The following is a 24,350-nucleotide window of genomic DNA, read 5'->3' as shown; positions in this document are numbered from 1 at the left end:
ACGTTAAGTTTCTTAAATCTGTACGTACAAAATATATTGTATTTTCTCACGATCGGTACATCTGTTTCAGGAAAGGTATCGATGGGTTGATTCTCAACACACCACAAAGCTTTGCATCGAGTGTACAGCTTTTAACGAAAATTCCGTGTTTTAACAAAATAATGCTACTCTCACATGTAATGCAATCTATCAAAGATCAAAGTGACTTGTGGCCACGAAGTAAACAGACAATGCAGTGAGTGCACAGTTAAGCAAAAAGTAATTAAATAATGTGTTACCACAATGGTGGGTAAACTTCATTTTAACCGTTCACTAAAAATCGTTATTTCTACATTAGGCAGACTATTTCCTTAAAGATGCTGTAGAAACTCACCATTCACTTAGCCTGACAAAAAACATGACCGCACGCAGTCTCTTGACTGTTTCTTTTTAAAGTACGGACTACTGTCTGACGTGCTGCCACAGATGAAAACTTTTGAAAAGCCATCTTACAAATAAGTCGCCTGCCACGAGCTGTACCATTTTTCTTTTATTTATCCTAAAATAGAACACTGAAACTTAAATCCTATACTCGTAGTGAATAACTGGCTTGCACGTCTGCGTTTAGGCAGATTAAAAGTGAAATCATATCCACCTCTCTCTTTGGTTTTTTTTTGTTCTGAACACAAGAAGACAATAAATCCAGGCGCCGCTTTCCAACACGCCTGACCCCACCAGCCCGCATACGCACCCTCTGCTGGCGACGAGAGCGGCGACTCTCTTATATACGCGAAGCGGCACGTGACGTCACTGCTCTCAGGCAGTCAGTAAGTCAGCGTCAGTAGAGCAGTGGAAGAGAGAAATAAGTGGAAAGACAGCCACTCTCAGACTACATGTAGAGTTTATCGAGGAAACGCTGCGAACGGGAATATTGTGTTTTTATTATTTTTTATAAGAAGAACTGGTGGCTACAATTTCCTTTACCCCAGGATTTGGGGTGGGGGATCTAGCAACTCCAAACACTCCCGAAATGGATAGAGTTATAACTTTTTTCTTGGCTGCTACGGTCAGTCTTGCGGTCTCAAGTAGAGGACAACTATTCAAAGGTACGGAGTTTTCTTTTCTTTTTTACTTGGAGCTAAAATCTGGAAATAATTACTGGTTCTTAGCGCCTCGACACAACGTCTTGCAGTCTAGCAGTTGTTATTGTGGGCTTAATTGGCTAAAAAGTGAGACGTCAATGCGGAGGAAAGTTTACTGGTAACAAAGATTGTCCCGCGTAAGAATTTCAGAGCCGATGAGCGTTTCGTAATATTGAGTCCTGTAGGCTGGCGTGTGGAAGAACGCGCGAGAGCTGTGCTTGCAAATCCGCGTAAAAGTCACTTTTTTGAGCTCTCGGGGTGTTTCTGCGCGCAGGGGAATAATTTGGCAGATAACTGTCGGCACACATCCAGTTTTGGAGTGTTAGCCAGAGGCTGTCGGGGCGTCCTGAGTTGTCTTCCAGCTGTCAAGCGGCAAAACTTTTAACGCGTAAAAGTTGCCGCAGGGGCTGGGGTGACATTTCCACTCGAAAGCGAAGGACACAAACGGGCCCAGAGGGAACTTCTCTCATAGCCATTCCCTGTGGTTCTTCTCGATGAAAGTTTCCACGGCTTTATGATTTTAAGCGAGACGTTAGTCCACAGGATACGTATCCGAGCTTATCCAGAGTGCCGTTATGTGCGCAGATCGTAGGCACAGACAAAAGAGAGAATGAGATTCAGTCGTATTGATTTTCTGCAGGGTTTGTATAAAACTTTCCCCCCCTTTTATGTTTCTTATGAATCCTTGTTTGGCAGAAGCCTGTTTTACATTAGTGCATACCGGTGCTAGAATAACGTGGCAGCATGCCCAAAATAAAAAAAAGTGGAAAAAGGCTGATATTTTTAGTTAAGCTTGTGTTTATAATAGAAGACTGTTCAAAAGTTACCTTCTGCAGTTAACTCATTTTTGAGAAGTCATAGTATTTCCAAATATATCATGCGAAAGTAGTCGGACATAAGTTTTTGGTCGCATTTGTTAAGCTTTCATTTACAAAAAAAGCAATGCCGCATTGCTTAAAGGTACCCCACCCGTCCTGCAGACCCAGACATCTAATAATGTATGCATTTTCACAATGTTCCTCATTGCCCCAGTTGTTGTTCCGATTGCCCGCGATTCAGAAAAACAAAGACTTCAAGAAAATGAAATGATGTGTGCTTAATGTAAAAAAGCAGAATCTGACCAAATGAAAAATATCTTTTATGACAAGACTTTACATATTTGAACTCCGCCTCCAACCTCACAAAACTGTAAAGTGGATTTAGGAGATTTTGTCCTGATAGGAAATTGTATTAACCTGTTTTACAGTAAAGCAGTCACCAATTACCGACATCCAACAATAATTTACTGTAACGTGTATCAGTTATTAACTTAAGGGACTTTTTTGTATTTTTCTATTGTTTCATACTGTCATTTACAAGTGTGGTTTATGGATAAGTTATAATGTTCATCAAACACAAGTAGTTATACTAAACGTAAACACGTTATACTAAACAAATAACAACCTCTCCATTTCTTCTGACGCTGATACCAGGCTGGGTTCAAGGAAACCAACATAAATGGAGGAAACGGGCACAAATCAAGAATCTAAACTTGTATTTGCTAATTTGCACAATTACTTGTGCACTTACAAACGTGCAAGGAGGCATCCTTAAAAAATGCTAATTTTCATATCGACAGCATTTGTAGTTCAGTGCGGCATTTATGAAAGATCTGCATTAATTTTTTTAGACTATCAGACATTTCATCCAATCCAATGTTTTGAATCACCTGGAATGCTCAACTGTTTTTCTTACATGACAAAAAGTTTTATCATACTACAAAGAAATAATGATAGGTCAGTTTTCACACACTGCAGATTGTTTGACAAAATAAAATTGGCGAAAGCCTTTGTATTTTTTCTATTGTGTGGTAATTGAAAAGTTGTAAAAAGTAAATATTCAGTTGTTTTAGGGAAATACAACAATTACTGATCCTGCTTTTAGTCGAACAGTTTTGAGAAGAATGCTTCAAAGAGGTTATACATTATCTACATAATCAGCACGTAGTAAGCAAAAGAGGGTTCTGAACAAGATATTCACCTTTTTTGTTAGTTGAAAAGAAATGATTAAGTGTCTGCGATAAAACCCGCATCTCGGAGAAGTGTTAATAGTAAACACATTTGATACACCCTTAAAAAGCATTAGCTCACTGGAAAACTGAATTAAAATGCCTGTCATAACGTTTTATGCTGCACTCGCCCTTGCAAATGAACCAAACCACCAAGAAGTAGCGTGTTTTCTTGTACTTTGTTAGACACATTTTATAAAGGTGAGGCGGGTCCCTTCTCACAAGCGAATGACGGGTACCAATTAATACTTTTATCTTTCACTGTTTTGTCTGGCTGCGCATCAAAGATTTGGTGTTTTATGGATACCATTTACAAAGAAATGGTGTGACACAGAATACACACAGAACAGTAATCTCTAGACTAGCAGACATCTTCTCTAATGCAAGATTTTTCTGATGCACAAATACATTTAATGTAATTCCCTTATAAGAGTGGACACCAGTATAACCAGGGTTATAGACAGAAATATAGAGTTTTACATTTCTGATTTTATTCATATATATCGGAAAATGTTTGCCAGTCCCCCGCCAGTTTGTGTTTACGTCCTTTAAGATTACTTTCCAAATGAACTGTTACTTTAAAGAATCTAATGTTCACTCAACGAAGCTATTTCACTAACAGAAATTGATTTCTTATTGCAGATTGATCGATTTATTTATTACTTCCTAGCTTTTTGATCCTTTATTTTCCACCCTTAGAAATTCTCAGTAAGTAGTAAGTAAGAGGAGCGCTTTCAGGCCACCAAGGTTGTTGACTGTAAATTGCGTGAATTGTTCCAATATCTCGTTCAAACTGTTGTTAAAACGCTAACAAGGATACAAGCGCCATTATCCACTATTCCCATTTAAGTTATGCACACTCATTTGTTGTGATGTGTATATTAAAATTAAAGTTTAGGTTTTATAAAAAATAAAGTTAGAAGTAAACCTGTTAAAACGTAAATGTAAATATGTGATTAATTAATTTGTAACGTTTTGGTTACATTAAGAAATGAGTCTGCGTTGTAATTGTAAGAACACATCATTTGAGTAATTAATATGTTCTCCCCGTGCTTCCGTGGATTTCTTTGGTAGTGAGGTTGGTACAAGTCGTGTTAGCCTGACTTCTTCTTCTTGTTTCGGCTGCTCCCGTTAAGGGTTGCCACAGCGGATCATCTTCTTCCATATCTTTCTGTCTTCTGCATCTTGTTCTGTTACATCCATTACCTGCATGTCCTCTCGCTCACCACATCCATAAACCTTCGCTTAGGCCTTTCTATATGCAATTGTATGGACCGGTGTCTCGTCCAGGTTGGGATTCAAAGTTGCGCCCAGTATTGTCGGGAGAAGTACAGGCTTCCCATGACCATGAGCTGAATAAACCGGACTGAAAATGAATTGATATAAAAGATGCAATTAATAGACAATTGGGTGTGTTTTTAAATGTGCAGTGTGAACATTTTTGTGGTCCCAGTATGTATTGTATGCATAATGTATAGCACATTCTTTTCAAAACGGTGTATTTCTTTTTAATCAGTTGGCACATTTTGACCGTGTCTATTTACAGATCTCATGTTATCAGCGCGTCGCACTTAAATCCGCAAAGCTCTGATGCATTTCAACCGGTGTTATAGTTGAAGAATGAATATAGTTTCCATTGAACAAAGAAAGGCAGAAAGAATGAGTAAAGAAAGAAAGGACAGTGTTCTTACCGTTACTGTAATTTTTAATATGTGTTGCATGTTGAAGTAGAATTTTGCAGCTCAAAGTGAACACTACAATAAAAGTATTTTTATTATTATGCAATGAACTCTATTGATATTCATTTCCAACGAAGTTTTATATTAATTTCAAGAGCCGTCATAAGAGTCATGTGTCAGATATGCTTGCTGTTTTTGTCAGGTCGCGGTGCGCCGTATTGGTACGATGAAATTCTGACTAAACCCATCACAGCCACGGGCATTTATATTTAATAAATCAGAATCGCTTGCGAGTAATTGCCTTAAACGACACTCGCATCACAGTTGCTTTTAACTTGGGTAATTATTGTTTTGCTTCTTGCTGTTCGTTCTTTAGGTCCTGATGGTGGCAGCATCGCATACATGAAGTAGATAGAAGTCCTCGTTATGGAAATAATAAAACAAGAACAGTTTTGATGCCTGTACTTTAGCAGAAATAAATCAGAAAGGCAAATATATCAATCGCAAAGATATAATTATCCCCTTGATAGTTTACTAAAGGGTAAAGGGGTTTGAAACGAGCAATCGAATTAGTGCTGCGATGTATAGGTTTTACTAGCGTGGTCCGCGTGCTTACGTAAAGAATCCAAACTATAATCTCCAAAAATGGATCGTAATTAGTAGTAAGTAGCCTTTTCCGAAGGAATTAATAATACGTGAAATAAGCGAAAGTCCATAGAAGAAGCTGCCTGAGTAAAGTTACCAAGATCTTGCACCCCGATGCAATGCTGCGTTAAGATAGAGCTTTTGTCCACAGGGAAATATAGAATATCTTCTTTTTTAGGTCGCAGATTAGCAATTTTCAGACTATTGCTATGTAAATAGTAATATCTGGAGTACCCGAAAGAAGTGCATTGTTTGGCGATAAACCTCTCTTTAGCGTCCTCGCGTTTAGAGAGCTAAGCGAACTGCCGCAGGAGATCTGAGGAGTGCGGATTTTTAGCTTAGCAATGCTGGGGCGCCTAGCGGATCTGCTGAGCAGCGTCTCTTTACCGTAGATAAGGCGCTGCTCATTAAACTCACACGGCGATTCCTTCCTTCCGTTTTTTGCTGCAATCACTGGTCGATTAAGTGATAAAGAACGTATTACTAAATTAGATATGTTAAAAAACTGAAACGTACTTTCCGACAGTTTGAATGCTACAGGATACGATATAATGTGATTTTAATGTCAAAAATTCTATTTTAATCACGTAAATATATTTTAATAGCGAATTTCAGAATACAAGTTCAGATATTTTTATAAAATTGATGCATGCTGCCAATTTTATAGAAAGGATGGATACGTTGATTCCTCAGGAAGGGAAAAGGGGGTTTAAGCACTGCTTTTGACTTTTGATCTTGTAGGTTGAAGGTTATTGCATTAGTGTTTTATTTACAGCACACTTTCTAACACATTTAAAGCACATTGTTTAACACATCAGTTCATGGTCATAGGGAGCTTGTGTCAGTCTCAGCATCATTGGGGTAAATCAAGAATGAACTGTGAATTAGGGGCATTCCATTACAAGCACTCCAACTAACTTTGATTTTTTTATATACAGTATCTTCTTTCTCAGAATGCATTATAACACATTAACTAACCGAGGATACAAAAATACCATACTTCACAATATTTTTTTCTCATGTCCAGGATGCTCTTATGTATTAGCAATATCTACTTTTAAGTATTAACAATATCCCATTCCATTTGACTATAATGTTCACATATTTACTTAAGTTTTAATTTATATATGACTTGTTTTACAATGTTTATACTCATTAAGTCATTACATATTTGAGCTTGGAGATTAAAGCTATTTGATGTCCTGTTTCTGTTTAAATACTGTACAGTGATAACATCTGTTGTATCCAGTAAAGTGATCACACATTGATTTAGGTATCTGAGCTGAAAATCATTGTTATTAAAAATCATTGTTATTATTCAGCCCTTTTGAGTTTGAATTTGACCTGTAACCCGACCTTGGGAAAGTGGGTTAAGAGGATAGATGGATGGAAGGGTGCTTTTTGAATTCATTATTTAGTTAATACATTTAAACAAGTAATTAAGGCTTACTTGGTAAAGTTCATTTTTTGTGGTTTTGGAAATTCCTGTTTGGAAAATTAATACAATTATTTTGCTCCAACCAAGGGTTAGACATTGAAGGATTCTTTTTCTGGACAAGCCTTGGAATTGTAACATTTTTCAGTCATGGGAATGGGAACACAAATGATCCAAGAAGGGTAGTGAAGTAAAGTCTAGGTGGAAGAGTATGGTGGGTATGCAGCATGCCCCCAAATGAAGTCTGATGTAATGCATTAGGCATTCACCATGATTTCTGCATTGAAAACCACAGTGTTGCGTTTGGCATTAGTATGAATAATTTAATCAGTATAGTAATGTAAAAGCCTTTGAAAGTGCTTCATGTTTGAGTATGGGATTATTATATTATTCATTGATGCTTTAATCTAGATACTACAAAAATTATTACAAATATGTTCCATGCTTTTTCTGAGTGGTGATGTAAGCCACATTTTAAGAGGTGGTTTGGCTTCTTGAAAAATAAAATTTGGGGTTTGTGGCCATAAATGCTTAGAATTATGGGCATGAGAGTGAAAAATGTATTTGTGAGTGGTGGTGTGTTTTTTGTTTGTTGTTTTTGTTATTTTTTTTTTAGTTGGGAAACTTTTTTGTAAGGCATAATGTTATCAAGTTGACAGGTGAACGAGAGAGCCCATATACCTTACATTAAAAGCAGGGCTCGCAAAATTTCAAAATCCCTGGTAGCCCTTCGGACAGGCATTGTTCAGTTTTTGGTAGCCCAAAATAAATTTAAGTAGCCCGAATAAAAAAGAGATTATTTTTAATGTATAATATTGTAAAGGAACAAAACATCAATCAAAAAATTGTTAAAACACAAATTACAACAACTGTATAAAAATTACAATCATCAACTCAAATATTTGGTTCTAATTGAACAGAAATTTCTATGAACTTGTAAGAACTGTGTAGAACATGAACCAGTCTGTGTCAGATTCTGAATCTGAAATTTCCACTGAAGTCACGGATGAGAAAATGCCACTCAACGTTGAGGGCAAAGCATCTCCTTCATCAGCTTTCTCTTCCTGTGCATCAGCCTCCATTTCACTGCTCTTTGTTCTTGTCGGGGTTTTATGATCCAGGTGTCTTGAACCTTTTCCAGAAAACTCCCAGAAACGAATTGACTTGTCAGGGCAAAAAGATTCAACTGTTTACCCATTAATGGAGAGTTGCATGCAGTCATTCAGTGTTTCAGGGTGTAGAGAGGTATGATGTGTTGTCTTCACTTGGTTCATGCAAGAAAATCCTCTCTCACAGATGGCTATTGATAGTGTCAGCACTAATTTCACCATCAACAAGATATGAGAGAGGTGTTCTGGATTCTCAGAGAGGAGATCTCTATACAAGCAATCTACCTTGCTACCCTGGTGTTTTGCAAGCCACATTTTTAGATCCATCCATTCTTGTGGAATTTTCTCATTCTCTTCCTCATCTAGCAAACTGGCAAAATGTGTGACAAGATAATCCACCTCTTCATCCCCATAATTTGCCGGCTCTTCTCTGGGGTAGGGAAGAGTGGAAGGGTCAAAAACCTTGAAACAAGATAGAGGCTTTTCACGCAGATTTTTAAATCTGTTGTCCATGTACTTGACTGTGTTGTCAATAATCTTCTGAATCTCTGCACCAAAGGTGTCTTTGTCTGTGCCCTCAGCTCTTCTAGCAGGTCGCTCACTTTTTGTAAGTTCCACAGTAGCAAATGCTACCATCCTCGTTCGCTGTGAACTTTGTGTCCAAGGTTTTCTGGTATTCTCCTGGTTTTGTTTTTAGGCTGAGTAAGTGTGATGTGGTGCTCTCAACTAACTGATTTGTTCGTGTGATGTTTTGGTCATCATGCTGAAAATCAGTACAGCACTTGGATAAGATGGTACTGTAGTCCAACATGAAATGCAGGAAGCGAACAAATTTCTCAGTCTTCATCTCCTGCACCACCCCCTTAGCCTTGGCTGCATCCTCGGACATGACATCACTTCCTCCTGCCATGTTCTCCATATGAACAACAGTGGGAGTGTATTTTTTTTCCACAGCCTTCAGACATCTCAGCCGGCTTGGAAGCCACCGTGTGCTCTTCAGGCCACTGAAATGTGCCAGTTTCTCATTTAGCAGTTCACTTATTTCTGTCAGTTCTCTTCACTTCTTTGGGGAATAGTAGTACATCTTAAAGATGGTTTTCAGTGTATCTTCAAATTTCACCGGGTACTCACAGCCTTTCACGCTATCAAGCACGGCTAGCTCTAATTTGTGTGCCACACAGTGGATTGTTATGATGTGGGGTATCCTCTGTTTCAGTCTCCCAGCTACTCCTGTTTTCTCACCCGTCATCACTACAGCACCATCAAAATTTGCACACACTACTTTATTTTTCCATGTGTTTCTCTGATACCCATGGTGTTCACTGCATCATCAATAGCCTCTAAAATACCTGCAGCATTTGCACTCTTGACTGGCTGACATTTGATCATGTATGTGGATATGTCACCATTATCTGTCACATACCTGACATGAGCCAACTCCTGTTCTATCATACCAGTGTCTGTACTGGCATTTGCAAGAATGGATAAGAACCTGCTTTCTCGGATTTCCTTTTCGATCTGGTCTCTTGAAGTTTGTGCTATTGCTCCAATAAACTCTCTGCAAGCATGGTCATTGAGGTAGGTGGAACCAAGATAGGCCATTTGCTTATTGAAGTTTGCAAAGATTGCTAAATGGTAGTTCACTCTTTGCAACATAGTACGCTGTTCTAAACAGCTTTTTCAGGACCTCTTGTTGTGCTTGGTTTATTTTTAGTATTTTTTTTGCAATTGGTGTTTGTTTTGGGAAAGATGCTGCATACTGAGCACCAATGCATTTCTTGTGATGCAGAGATTTCTCATGGGTTCTGATGGGGTCTTTCCTAAAAATGCTGGTCCCAGTAACAAAGGCGCTTGTTGTCAGAAATCGAGGGAAACTCACGACACACCCGGCAGAACATTGTTATTTAGCTTGTCATATTCCAGCCACAGAAATTCTTTTGTCCATGAAACCAAAAAGCTGCGCTTTTTTTTTGCCTCATAGTCTGATTTGTCATAACTTTTCCGCTTTGTGGTAGGCTTTTCTTTGGCTGTCCCTTCTTCACCCTGACCTGTCTTATTTGGCTCAGCAGAACTAAAATACCTTTGTAAATCCATCTATTTTTACACATGCACACACATATCGGTCAGTGATTTTTTAAATTCTCTGCGCAATCAACCTCTATCACATGTTTAAGCTTGTTGCGGAAGATTTCACTTGTCACATTTGAATAGTAAGCTAATGAGTGATAAGACGATGTCAGAGGAATTGGTGCGCAATTAATCCGTCACTGACCAATCAGTACTCTCTCTATACACAGTTCGCGCGATCGCAAAGTGATAGTGAAAGTAAAAAACAAGCGCAAATTCAAACGCGATTTCAATATTTCACATATTGACAGTGGCTCATCGATGCCCGAAAATGACATAATTACCCAGCTACATTTGCGAAAGAATGCAAAAGCATTGACATATATTTTTCCTTCCTATGATAGCCCAACGGGCAGAGCTGAGATAGATTTTGGTAGCCCGACTGGAAGACACAATAGCCCTGGGACGTCGGGCTAGTGATTTTGCGAGCCCTGAAAAGTATCTACTAATTAATACTTGTCATCAATGGTCATTATATATTTTCTCAATATATAAGAAAAGAAAAAAGACCAGCTAAAGACCTTGTCGTATTATGCGACTTTTCCTGTGATTTTCAGTCATATACTTCATACACATACAGTAATTTTAAAAAGTCGGTGCCAGTTGCAGCGTGTTGTCTTGTGACAAACAGTTGTGATTATGTTGTAAGTCATAAGGGTGGGCTGTATGTGGATGAAAGTTGACAACCAATGAGATCTCAGCTGGCAGTAAAATTAAGTGACAAGGAATAATGTATGTGGGTGTTTTGGACCTTGGCAAGAAACAAGAGGGTCATGTTGTGTTTTATGTACCATGATAGAATGAAAAAACAAAAAATGGGCCAAGATCAGCTGAACTCACCATACCTATAAACCCTTCAGGCAGCATGTTGTTGACAGTCAGAAAAAGGTCCAAGCTTGCAGTATGTTGGAAATGTGGAACTGTACTGGAAGGTCACATAATTCGAGATACTCTGTGATTTCTACTTGTGTAAATTGACATGCTCTGGTTACGATGACTGCAGTTGTCAAGATTCACATCTTCTTTAACTAGAAGAGGATATCGGATTTATTAAAAAAATAGACGTATTAGCATTCAAATTACACTCTGATTGTGAGACCCATTGGAAAAAAAGCCTTTGGCCACAGGGGTGCCCTTGGATTGGTAGGTATAGTGGAAACCTCTGAGGCAGGGTGTAAAAAAAAGTCAAGGAATGCACAGAATGTTTTTTAATAACATGTACAGAGTTTGGTCAATAATAGAAGCAAGTATTAAATTCAGATTTTTGAAAATAGAGAGTTCTGTGTGTGGTAGGCAGCTGGCGTTTTAGTACGGTCCTAAATACTACATATCAGGAAAAGTTATTTTGACATTTTATTAATGTGCAAATGAATTACAGTATAAGCAACATTCCATTGGAATTTTTCTTCACTTAGTCATGTTACACAATGATCTTTCGTAAACATGTACTTTTAGCGTGGTTCAGCAAACATTTAATTCCAGGGAAAACTCCTTCTGGTCATATACTGTATGTTGCAATTAATGCAGAAGATGGATTGGTGGATATTTGCAATTAAATGTTTCTTTAAGAAGCAGCAGCAGATATGAGCTTAAACGTGAATGTTTGAGTATGCCTACACTGTCTGATTTTACTGTTTTCCTGATCCAGGAATATTAAATCCCACTGATTGTGGGAAATGTGTAAATCTTAGCTATTAGCAAAAACATTATCAGACCACATCCTGAAATGACCATATATGGCAAGCACAGTGCGTCAGACATTCCAGGTTACATCAAAGTTCCGACCACAGAAAACAAAATAAAATAAAAATTAAATAAATGTGATGGAATCTATCTGTCTATCTGACTCTGAAAGTGGATTGACTGGGTTTAGTAAATAGATGTATAGCTGTACAATGGATTGTATTTACATAATCATTTGTAACACATACTTGCTGCTTTTCACCTGTATACTTTTTAATATGTTTTTGTGAAATCGAAAATAAATGTATATGAAGAGAACATTTTGAGGGATTTTAATAAGCAGTAAGTTATATTAACAAAAACAATAAAAACTATTACAGCATATGAAGTGTAGCCATCATAGAATCTTTATTTTATAAACTTTGTTACTTTTTTATTAGAAGAATGCTATTACAATCTAACATATAACTGACTCACTGTTTAATTAATCAAATTCATTAATTCATGTTTTTCAGTGAACACTAGCATTAGACAGACACAACAAGAATTGAGCAGTTTGCTTTTCTCTTGTTTCATTAAAAAGCACATCATGTATAATTTTCAGATGTACCTGTATCATCAACCTCTCTTTTAAGGTGGATAACTTTGAAACCTCTGCTGATTATCACTACAATGTATTTTCCCAAACAGCTCTTTCTCTTTCTCTTTTACTATCACTATCTCTTTCCCAGTGGCCCCCGTAACTGCTGCTACCCCTGGGTTAATAGTGACCTTTAGGAGGTAGACCTTCAAGGCAGTTGCAAATGTTCCTGCTCTGAGATTTACAACTTCAGGATCCCTCTTTTCTGAGAAGTGAACTGCTCAGTTATTGAGATTCCTCTGTGGCGTCTGTCTAATGCTAGTGTTCAATGAAAACTAACTTTTTTCAAATATTTGCAGGGCCTATCATAACCTGGCAGTTTACTGTGGTAAACAGAGGATTCCTCACATATCAGAGCATTTGCCTCTCATTAGGTGGGTCCCTTCTCAAGCTGCACTTATCTCTTAATCCATGGTCACTCATAGCTACATATAAAATAATCTCTAACTATGTTTTCAGACATAGTTTTATACAATATGATAGGATCTGATTATAATATGTAGCTCATATTAAGTTGATTTTTTTTGGAATGACAGTCCTCCCAGCCCATTTTAAAAGGAGCAGGGATTACTGTCTGTTTAAAAGTAAACATATTTTATTAACATATGTAAACAACATGCTTTCAACTAAAGATGATAATTTTATAACAAGAAAAAAGCAACATCTTTTCCTTTCTTAAAATAGAACCATAAAGATACGTTAGCTAACTGTTCGATAGCAGTGTGTACTCTGAAGTGCAGACACAAATTATATTGTTGCACATTTACATGTGCAGTTATCTTTTTTCAGCTTCATAGATATAAAGAGAGCAGTTGAAAATATAGATTGTCATTTTTCCAGCATTGTTCAAGAAGAATACTAAATCACTAAATATATAGACAGCAATACCTGAAACTATAACAGTTTTGAACACGGAGAAGAAACGTGTGTTCAGAATTTTATTTCAGTACTAGCAAATAATTTGGAGATGGAACAAAGTGTAAAGGGAAAGGCAAGATTGTTGTAAGAAACAAGGCTGTTATTCAAAAACCAGAAAAAATCAGGACAAAACCAAATACACCTTTACAAAACTGTAAATTCAAAAACCAGAAAAAATCAGGACAAAACCAAATACACCTTTACAAAACTGTAAAATCCTGACACTACCTTTGGGTTATTTCAAATTAAGCTTTGTTTTTTAAGGAAGATCAACACCAGGATACTAGAAGCCATATACCACTGTCTTTTATGGACAGACCAAGAGAGCACAGATTGTCATCTGACCTACCGTCACATGACAGGAAACAGGCATAGTGACTGTAATCAACATGGCCATGCCAATGCAAAACTGATCACTCAGAAATAGAATAGAAAATGATGCTGAGGTGCTATCTCTCCATAATGAAAAAAATGTATAACAATGATAATTTTTTAATATTTAAAAAAAGGAACAAAATAACTCCATAAAATATATATAACACTGAATTATTATAGTATACCCATGATGTTAAGAACTGTTCCCAGTCTTAGGAAGCCAGTCAAAAAATACATTCAGTTGTCAGATGACAGACCTGAAACAAAAAAAAAAAAAAATAAAGCACAGCACATGCTACATAATCACTGGTAGGTTAAATATAGAAATCAGCATGTGGTACATAAACCTTAGTAGTCCTCAACAATGAACTAAAATGGTATAATACTGTCAAGCTTCAGATTTTGAGAACGGTTCATAAACATATACACATAAAATGCATGCGGATTGCTTAACACACGGGTGTCGAACTCCAGTCCTGGAGGGCCGCAGTGGCTGCAGGTTTTCATTCTAACCATCTTCTTCATTAGTGACCAGTTTTTGCTGCTAATTAATCTCCTTTGCCTTCATTTTAATTAACTTGACTCTGTCCCCTTTGTTGTTTCTTTTTTCCTTAATTAGCAGCCAAATAATAATGAGAAACAAAACAAGCTGCCACATAATCAGCTCACCTGTGCCCATCACACAATATCTGAAAATAAAGAAAGGTGAAGGTCTCAGTAAGGCTAATCTTTCAGGTCACCAAAACATTTTGACGGTGCTATGGCAGAATGAGAGCAGCAACAAGCCGTGGAATTAAATAATGAGTGTAATTAACAGCAAGAATCGTCATCTCATTAAGAAAGTGATTGGAGTGAAATTGGTTGGAGTTTGCAGCCCCAATTTAGGTGGTCATCTGTTGGCTTGTTTCATTTCTCATGTCTGTTTGGCTGTCATTTAATGAAGAAAAGAATCAATTGAGAGAACTGAATCCTTAAAAACAGAGCTATTAAAATGAAGATAAAAATGAGTTAATTAGCAGTGAAAACTGGTCACCGATTAGGAAAAGGGTTAGAATGAAAACCTACAGCCACTGTGGCCCTCCAGGCCTGGAGTTCGACACCCCTGGCTTAACACATTAAAACATCTTTCTTGTATCACAGTTCTAATATTGTTATAAAAGTGACTATTGTGAGTGGTTATTTATTACTTGTTTCTCACAACCAAAGAAGATAACAGTTCTTTGTCTCGAGCAAGATTCATCTGGATATTGATGGATGTCATGGAATCATGGAAGCTATGACAGAATCAGGTAATTTCAAAGAGATTCATTATCAGTCAAAGATGTTTAATAAAGAACTGAATAGGGAGTCTCCTTAAACGAATGCGGTATCTGATTTGTATTTTTTAACTGCCCTTTTTCCTCTCTTGAAGACAATTCTTTCATGTTGTAAGTATGAGTGCTTCAAAACCTTTAAGAGACTTAATAGAGGTGCCTCTTATTACACAGCAGACACCTTTTAAAGTGAGCACATTTGTCTGAAAATATGAGGCACAAAAGAAAATATTATTAATTAATGCTCTTTGGCCTGGCATTGTTTCAGATAATAAAATGGTAAAATGCATACCATTTAGGCAGAAAGGAATCGTGCTGACAAGCACAGTGCAGCAAGCAACCACAATAAAGGAACCTTTCCCTCAATGTCGTTCTGATTTGGGACCAACATAAATGCTTCCTCACATTATGGAAATATGCTGTCAGGATCATCTCAATGGAGAGCAACTCCAGGCAGCTAATTAATCTTGTCTGATGCCAGGGCTGTGTGCATATGTGTGTGTGTGTGTTAGTTTATGTGCGCTCATGGCCAGGTTGAAGGAAGAAGGCAGGTGGATCTATTTTTCCCCCCATGTGTATGACCACAGGCAAATCTCTCCATTAACGTCGCTTTGCATCTGTGCTCTTTAATGTCATTTCTGCTTGTCAGTCATTAATGCATTACTGCCTACTTGCACTCAGTACATTTGCATCAGTTTCCTTGTCTGCAGGGCTCTATCAGTAAAAGGAGCATGTTGACCCCCATCACCACCCCCCAACCCATCCTTTTTGTATATAAATACCTCATCACAGTCTGGTGCCTGTTTCTGATCTAAGTGGGACATCAAGGTGGATCAATGAAAGTAACATTAGTTTTATTGCACAAATACTTATAGATTTGGCACAGTGTCTTGAATCAAAACAGGTGAGGACAGCAGAGCAGAAGGCATTTCTTATTGTTTTTTTTAACATTTTTTTCATCATATGTAAGTTTTTATTCATCACTACATAAATATGGTTGTACCTTATTTTCTAGTGAACTTCTTCATTTCTTGCATTGTGTTATAATTTTTTCCTGCATTAGGCTAGTTATTGCTAAGCAGGCAGAAAGAAAATATGCTTTAATTGATCTTAATTTGTCACTTTAATTGAGAACACTGAGGTTAGGTTCTAATGTGAATGTAGTCCTGTACTCCTATTTCTCTGCTTCATTATTTGTACTTGGCATTGAGAAATTGAGCACTGACGCTCTGCCAGGAACCAAGAGGACCCCAGTTTATGATGCTAATTTATAACTTTAAATTGTGCCATCAGTGTTAGCTTGCAGTTTACTGCCTCACCTACAGATGCCATTAATAGCAAAGCAGACTGCCAGACTGGCATACATGTGATGTTCATTTAAAAACAGAAAAAGACAACACTATTGAGAAGCGAGTATTAGATGGTGAAAGTGTTTTCTGAATGCAGAGGTTAAATGGTAATAATAACTACTTATATGAAACAGAAGCACTTTATAACTACAGATGAACAGAGAATATCAGGGGCCGAAGATCATCTAAGCAGCATCAAGCACAAGGCAGGAAACCGTGCTTATTGGGGTACAAGTTTACTTCAGCACATGAAATACCTATAGAAAAAATGATATTTGAATTTGCATTTTGGAAGGGGAAGGAAGAGTAGTAAAATGTTTCTTGTGCGTGAATTTATAGACTTTGTTGATTTTGCTTTTTTTTTTGCTGGTGACAAATTAAGAATTCTCATATTTTTTTTTGTATTTTCTGCACTGCAAATAAACATCTGTTTTTTCCATTACATCCCCATTCATAAAAACAGATACCATACCAACGGCTTGGTAGAGATGAAGTTTTGTTGGTGAACAGACTTATCTCAGGCTGAAAATGCTCTCATGATATCTCGGTCTCCTACTGTATACCTGCACACACATTGTATGGTAAGAGAGGATGCCACAAGGCAGCAGTTTCACATTGGAGTATAGAAGTTTTTACAGTGCTTTATTATGGATAACATCCTATTTAAACATCTACAGTACTGTCACTGTCACCAGTTAAGCAGTTGTTTCAAGAAGGGATGTATCTGAAATGGATGACAGTCAATGTGATAAATTCTTTACCCCGAAGCAAAGTAGGGAAGAGGTTCGTCGTGCTATTGTTGGACTGCTTTACATAATATCTTACCACTCAGAGAGAAGCAACAAGTCTAAATAATTTTAAATGAAGCGTTTTCATGGTTGGATATACTGAAACACTTTGAAAACAACTAGGTTAAAAAATGTAATATATGCTGTATACTGTGTGTGTATGTGTGATCAGTCATAATAAAATATTTTTCCAGCTTAGTGGAACAGTGGTGAATTTTGCTGGCTTATAGTTGACCAATTTGCTTTCTGTGTGGAGTTTGCATGTTTACCAGTTGAAGGGGTTTTTGTGGACCCTGACTTTCTTCCATATCCAAAAGACATGCATTTTAACTTAATTTGATTAATGACAACTTTTAATTGGTCTGATAAGAATGTGCAGGGGTTTCTTGTGAATGAGTAGATAAGTATCTGGTCCAAGTAGGTTGTTGTCTTATAATGACAGCTAGGACCCTGAATTGGATTAAGTTGTTCAGAGAATGGCTGTATGAGTGGATAAATGTGTGGACTTTATTGACAGTAAATATAATTTTACAGTGGTAATGATAACTAAGCCTTGATTTTGTATGAACAAGAAACTTTAATGAAATGCCCATTTTTTGGCAGATGAATATTGAAACTGGAGAACAGAGAGAAAAAATAAAATTTGCTATACCTTCACCTTTGCAACTTTGATTATTAGGCTATAGATTCAGTTATTCTAAGAAATGTGGAACTTGGCTATCAGTCTCTGAATATGAGCTCAGTGGCACTTAGACAGGAAGCATGATTACATATTGTAAAATTAATACATGTCCTAAAAGAATTAAAAATTGAAGGCAAGGTTGAGAGGCCAAAACACAAACTTTCTCATTTTCATGGTAACTTTAAACCTTACAAGTGAAATAAGAATTTACACTTTGTGAATAAGTGTTATGTTTTTTCCTTTTCTGTTATATCTCTGACTTAAACAATTTCCTGAGGTGGAGCTCCAAGCCGCCATCACTTCCCGGTGGACGTGTAAATGCAGGGTTCAGTTCGGAGAGAATTGAGCCTTAATTAGGGTGTGCTTCACCCTAGAGTAAACTTGATTGCATTAATTCTGTAAGCAGTGGGTGGTCAGACTTAAGTGATCATTACTGCAGCATTGCCCATTGGGACATGAATCAAACTTTATTCCCATCTCAGCAAGTGGGCACAAATGGTACAGCTCTGCAGAAAGAAAGGTACAGTTCTGCAGAAAGAAAGAAAGAAAGAAAGAAAGAAAGAAAGAAAGATCCACTTTATTAATAAGAAATTAATACATATATTTCAAGATAAACAATACCAGACAAGGAACAGAACATAAAAACATAAATATAAATCACAATTCATATTGTAAATCTGAAAAAAAACCCAGCATGTGGTCCAAGTAAATACTGTCTTTTACCAAGGAAATGTATATCTTATAAAATAAAAGTTGCCTAATGTGACTAATAAGGAAATTAGACATTTTTCTCAATGGTTTTACATAGTTATTAAAGGACATATTAAAATCATTAAAATATATTTAATATTTAAAAAAAGGTTGAATTTCATAACAAAGCAGGTGACAGTGAAAAATGTCCTTGTTCTCTCTGCAGAGTGAACATTTGTCAGTAGCTAAGGGATCATTGAATGAAACATAGGTATTAAATGGAATGATGCCATGTGGCCTACTTTGTGGAATATCATAAGTTCTTATATTCCATACTGTCTTTTAAAAACTCTCCAATATGGGGTTGTTCTTTCTGCATTTCACCCCTTCCCAAGTCTAATTCCTCAGGAGTATCAGATATCTGAATCAGTCAGGTTCAGTGATGTGCGAGCACAAAATGTGTACAGTGCACTATCAAAAGCATATCTTTTTATTTCACTAAAATGCTCCAGTACTGAAAATGTATGTTTAATAAACAATTTGGCAAAGGAAGAGTGCCTTACTGGTGTGTTATTGTTCCCCAAGAAATCTGCGTGTTACCTTCCGAGTAGGAGGAATATGGACATGAATCTTTGGTAACATCTTTATGGTCTGTCTTGTGGAATTATGTTAAAAAACCTCTTACATCTTTTCTGTGCTTGACCAGCAGAGATTCTGTCAATTCACTAAATGATTAACTTGAGTCACCCTAGATTTAATTGATATTTATTGAACCCATTTAGACTTCGTAGATACAGAAAACATAACTAGATTTTCTCTTCCAAGAACTTACACAAGGCATCTCTCATTAATACTACCAATCTTAAACCATTTGATATAATAGGGATAGAAAATAAGAAACACAAAACCAAGAATATTAAGTAGAACTGGAAGAGAGATGAACTTTACACCTATTATGTCTTTCTGTAAATACAATGAGTGTCACTTTGTCATTCATTGAAATACACATTTATCAGTGACTATTTATCGCTGAAAACCTCTCTTCAAACATTGTTTTATAATGCATATAAACAATTAATCACAACTTTTAGCTGCACTTTTGCCTATGATGGATATATCTGCAAGAAAAGTTGTCCAGAATTACTGCATGAAATGGCTACTTTAATACAAGAATCTCTGAATTCATCAATCTCTCAAGATCCTCACGCATCTGAAGTATCTGTTGTAAATGTTACAATTGATGGCTGAAGGTTAGCATCCACTAAAACTGATGATTCACTTGTTAAAAAAGAGAACTCGCTAGAGCCCACCCACTGAAAAATGAGTTTTCATTTCAAGACGTTGTGTGTGGTTTCATTGAAATAAATAAAAAAGATATAATTAAATAAACACATGAAATAAAAAATATATCGGACACATTTAATTAGTTATGCTAACATATAATTATGTTATAATTTATTTTATCCTCAGATGCATAATGAAAGCTATATACAGTAGTTTAAAGCTTTTATCTTTTACCATCTTTATTTTTAGTCTCTTACCTTCTTTTTCTTTTTAGCAGAGAAATGACCTACAGTATATCTTTTTTGTTTTTTCTTTTTTCAGAAAATATCTGTTAAATAAACTAATGTATTAGCACAATTTAAAAGTCACTTTACTTTGATATGATGACTGTTATCTTGAAAAACAATCAGCTCATGCTTGTAAATCACAGTTGTTCTTTGTACTACTCTTGGACAACCACTGACATAACTTTCTAAACTTGTTTGGTAATGTGACGTTTTAGCTAACATTAGCCAGCCTTTTAGTTACCCATTCGTAAACTGTCATTAGCGAGATTATCAATAGCTAATTATATGCAGACATGTGATATTTGGTCGCTTGGTATTGTAAAACCACATTTTATTTTAATGGTTTTTGTGCCCTTTCACAAAATCATCAAGCAATACTGGTGCTATAATGAGGGAAATTTTTAAAGCTTGAAATGCATCCAAGTTATCTGTATTGTGCAATGGGTGACACCTCAGCACCCCATTGAACAGTGTGAGATTTTTTACAGTGGCTGGAGTGCCAATTCTACCACCAAACCCTGGGTTTTCCCTGCAAGTTGGAGGACCTGCTTGCAGGGCTAAATGCAGGTTAACATCATACCCAGGACACAAGGCATGTGAAAATCTTTTAACAAGCTCAGAATTGTAATCCCTCTGTTACTTATTGGTTTTGTTACACCCAAGTAGGACAAGTTCTTCTTTCCCATTTACTTGTATGTAACAACAGTCGCTCACAGTTTTTCTCTATGGCAGTTAATCTTCGGAATTACACATTACTCTTGATCTGTAAATTCCAGAATGCCTCTGTTCACTAACTGTACAGATTTTCTTTTCATTTTAACTTTTAATTTATCACATCATCAGGATAAAAATTCAGGATTTAGTATAAGATTAAAGTTTTGAAAGGTGCCATAGCCTACTTGTCATAACCATGGACTTTTAAACTATAAAGATTACTCTTCAGAAATCAACTCTGACTCAGTGTGACCCTGTTCAAATCACTTAAACAGAATGAGCTCCAAATGTACTGGATCTCTAATTCATAAACATTCATTATAGGCTTGCATGTTGGTGGAGTGGATAAAGAATAAGATTCTAAAGTACAACTTTGCTAGTTCATTTCCCATCACTTGAGTAACACTGAGAAAGTCTCTTAACCAACCTGTGCTCAAACACTAAAAATACAATGTTAGTAGTATTACTATGTATTTGGACATGTAAAATACCTTTGGAGGTTTTTGTGGAAGGAGGCTATATAAAATTAAGGTTCTTTAGTGTTAAGTGGAACTGGGCTCTGAACCAAAATGTTGCAAGTTTATTTTCTGTTTCTGATTCACAATGTAGCCCTGAGTTGCATAAGGGTCTTGATGGAATGACACTCAAAAGTTCAAGTTCAGAAAGTTGCACAGTACCTTAAATAAAAAAGAAGTGGTCAAATGTCAAAGTCGACATGAAAATGTGATTTGCAGTACACTGTAAACTATCCTATGCTTTGTAAATCACCTTAGGACAGCTTCAATCGTTGGCTGCTGATCTCAATCGGCCGATTTTCACTAAATACGACTGAATTGTACTACTACTGAAAAGTAGTTTTTGTTGTCTTTTTATTTTGTCCTTTTTGAATTTGAAGAGCATTGGGGAGCAATCTGTTTTTTTAAGTACGGCACCCTTCATTTTTAATTGGGAAAAGAAGAAATAAAGGCAAATTTGAAATGGCTGCATAGTAAACAATATACTTTTTTTATAGATTTGTACTGTGTTTATTATTTGTTGCTAGATGTTGTACATCATATGTTTTACTAAGAAATAAGTACTATATAATTAAAATGGTAATCCATATTTATAATTACACCTCAAGAATTACGAATGTCTGGAAGATACACTAAAGGAAAAAATACACGACACACTGCTTTAGTCACTGAACAATAAGCCCTACAGAATTTAATTTTGTTAATAAAGAGGAATAGTTAACACCTGTGGTCTGTAATTTAATTATAAAAATAGCAAAGTTAACACTTTAATATAGGACATAACATTTCTATGTGTGTGGTTATGCAGGAGCGAAGTTTTTAAAGTTTAAAAGTCGTATTCAATATTGTAATCGGTCAATCAAGTAAAATGAAATTGGTGATTGGTATCGGCCTTAAAAATCCTGATCGGAGCATCCCTAGTTAAGATGTCCACCAAAAATATATTATTTTAATTCCATTGTGGTTACTTTTCATCCTGAAATACTTTCTGATGTGGTTTTCCATGCTGAAAGGGATCGACTGACAGTGCTAACGTATGGTGGCCTCAGCCAAAACTGTAGTCCACAATTAATTGTTAGGTACACTTGAAGTGCCAGACAGCATGGAGTGATGAGCTGCCTTCTCCCACACACTTTGGGCAGGACTGCTATACATCTGTTCTGCAAGCCTTTTGAAAAATGCAAGAGGCCTGTATGCTTCTGAATGGCCTGGCACTACACCTGTCTAAATGCCATGTTTCTTAATGTCAAGTAATGAGAATTTCTGTTTCTTGACTGCAGACACATCCCTCTTTTCTTCCATCCAAACTTTTCTCTTTATTAAGCCATGGCAGGCAAAACAGCTGTGACTGAGAATTTGGTTTTAAAATCACAGGGTTGCAGTTTGAAATTCCAACACTGCCTTTTTGTGAGGCCTTGAGTAAGTCATTTTAAGCACCACTGTTTCTTGCTTTATTCCTCATGTATTAATTGTTTTGGGTCAACATATTTTTAAAGGGTGCTATGTAAAAATTAGAGTGTGGCTAAGTGGGTACCACTAGTTTAGTTCTATTTCATTGATTAGGGTACGGTGTCTTTGCACTGAACGACACTGTTGTTCAGGGCTGGCACCTGCCTTGAGTTTGTTGCCACTTTGATAGGTCTCACAATTTTTTTTACTGGGCTGATTTACAGTTTTTTTTGAGAGCAGATTTTTTAATAGAATTTACTTGTCATGGAATCCTTTATACAGTGTCATAAAACACCTGTAGGTAAGCATGTGCTGTATGCTTTTGTCATTAATAGACTGACTGACAAAGGGATGATCAGAAATATTCATGATTTCAGGTTTGTCAGTATTAAAATTGTACTGGCCAGGTTTTTTATCTGGGCACTTCTGGGGAGTCATGTCAGAAGTCCAGATGCCCAGTCACATGATTTAGGTAGGCAATAAGGTCATTAAGTGTTTATAGAATGGAGCTGGGTTCCTTTTAGGAGTCTTGTGATTCGCAAATGTATCATAACATAACATAGCATACATTCCCAAATCCATTTCAGGATGGGGCAGAGACAAACATATATTTCCAAGTCTCTCACAAATAAATGGCACATAAGTATAGAAATAAACATAGTTTTAAGTATTCATTGGAAGCACTGCAAACAAAATGAAATAAGAATTAGTCTGACTCGTACTTAGTAAAAACTGGATTTGCATGTCATGTTAGTATAGATAGCTAAAGGGAACTCCTTTTACAGGCTCAAGCACAGAATGTTCTCTGACCAAGTGAAATGAATCATCTCTAGGATCTTGACAGACTAAGAGAGAGGGGCAATTACTTGTGCAGATAGAAAAGGACAATCTAGATTTCACATCTTGGAATTAAAACAGTCTTGTTAATAGACCCAGGGTGCACACATTAGCTATGCAGAGTATTTTCAGCAGATTTAAGTTATCCCTAGGGTTATAAAGAAAACAAATACAGAGTCTAACAAAAGGTTAATTGCTTATTGCTTATGATTTCATAACAATGTTTTATGTTTAAACCCCTGTTTGCCAACAGGTCGATGATGTCACTGAATACTTCAGTAGGTGCTGAGTGTGCAAGGATAGTCGGCATAAGCAGGTCACGGACTTGGCAGTATTAAACAGGGTTGATTTAGAAGCACGTAAACCCCTTGTTCTTAATCCTGCAGCTGTGTTTCTGTTAGCAGGAGCGGCTGGTAGAAGTTCATTACTGAGGCGCGATTAACACAAACAAGAACTGAAAGCCTAAAGAAATGATACAACTACTTTCATGTTAGCATTTTCAACAGAAACCCTGCAATCAGATAAAACCACATGTTAATAAATGACAGGGAAGCATTTAATTACGGGCCAGATTTAGGAACCATAAATTAGCGCACTTGTGCACCAAACACACACACAGACACACACACACACACACAAACACATCTACTCATACACAAAAAG

The 24,350-nt window shown here is 36.6% G+C and overlaps 1 protein-coding gene across 11 annotated transcripts in view; it reads left to right on the top strand.

Moving 5' to 3' along the window:
• Positions 1 to 807: 807 nt before the first annotated feature.
• Positions 808 to 24,350, top strand: part of ptprma (protein tyrosine phosphatase receptor type Ma) — an 815,060-nt gene continuing 791,517 nt past the window's right edge. For 10 of the 11 annotated variants that reach the window (XM_039754798.1, XM_039754797.1, XM_039754796.1 and 7 more), the window contains exon 1: positions 808 to 1,085. In XM_039754798.1, the coding sequence (XP_039610732.1) occupies positions 1,010 to 1,085 (76 nt within the window). In that variant the 5' untranslated portion in view covers positions 808 to 1,009. The remainder of the gene's footprint in view (positions 1,086 to 24,350) is intronic. The other variant, XM_039754800.1, reaches the window with a different exon arrangement.

Source organism: Polypterus senegalus, chromosome 5, assembly GCF_016835505.1.
Source record: "Polypterus senegalus isolate Bchr_013 chromosome 5, ASM1683550v1, whole genome shotgun sequence".
NCBI classification, from domain to species: Eukaryota; Metazoa; Chordata; class Cladistia; order Polypteriformes; family Polypteridae; genus Polypterus; species Polypterus senegalus.
This window is presented reverse-complemented; position numbering and strand designations above follow the sequence as displayed.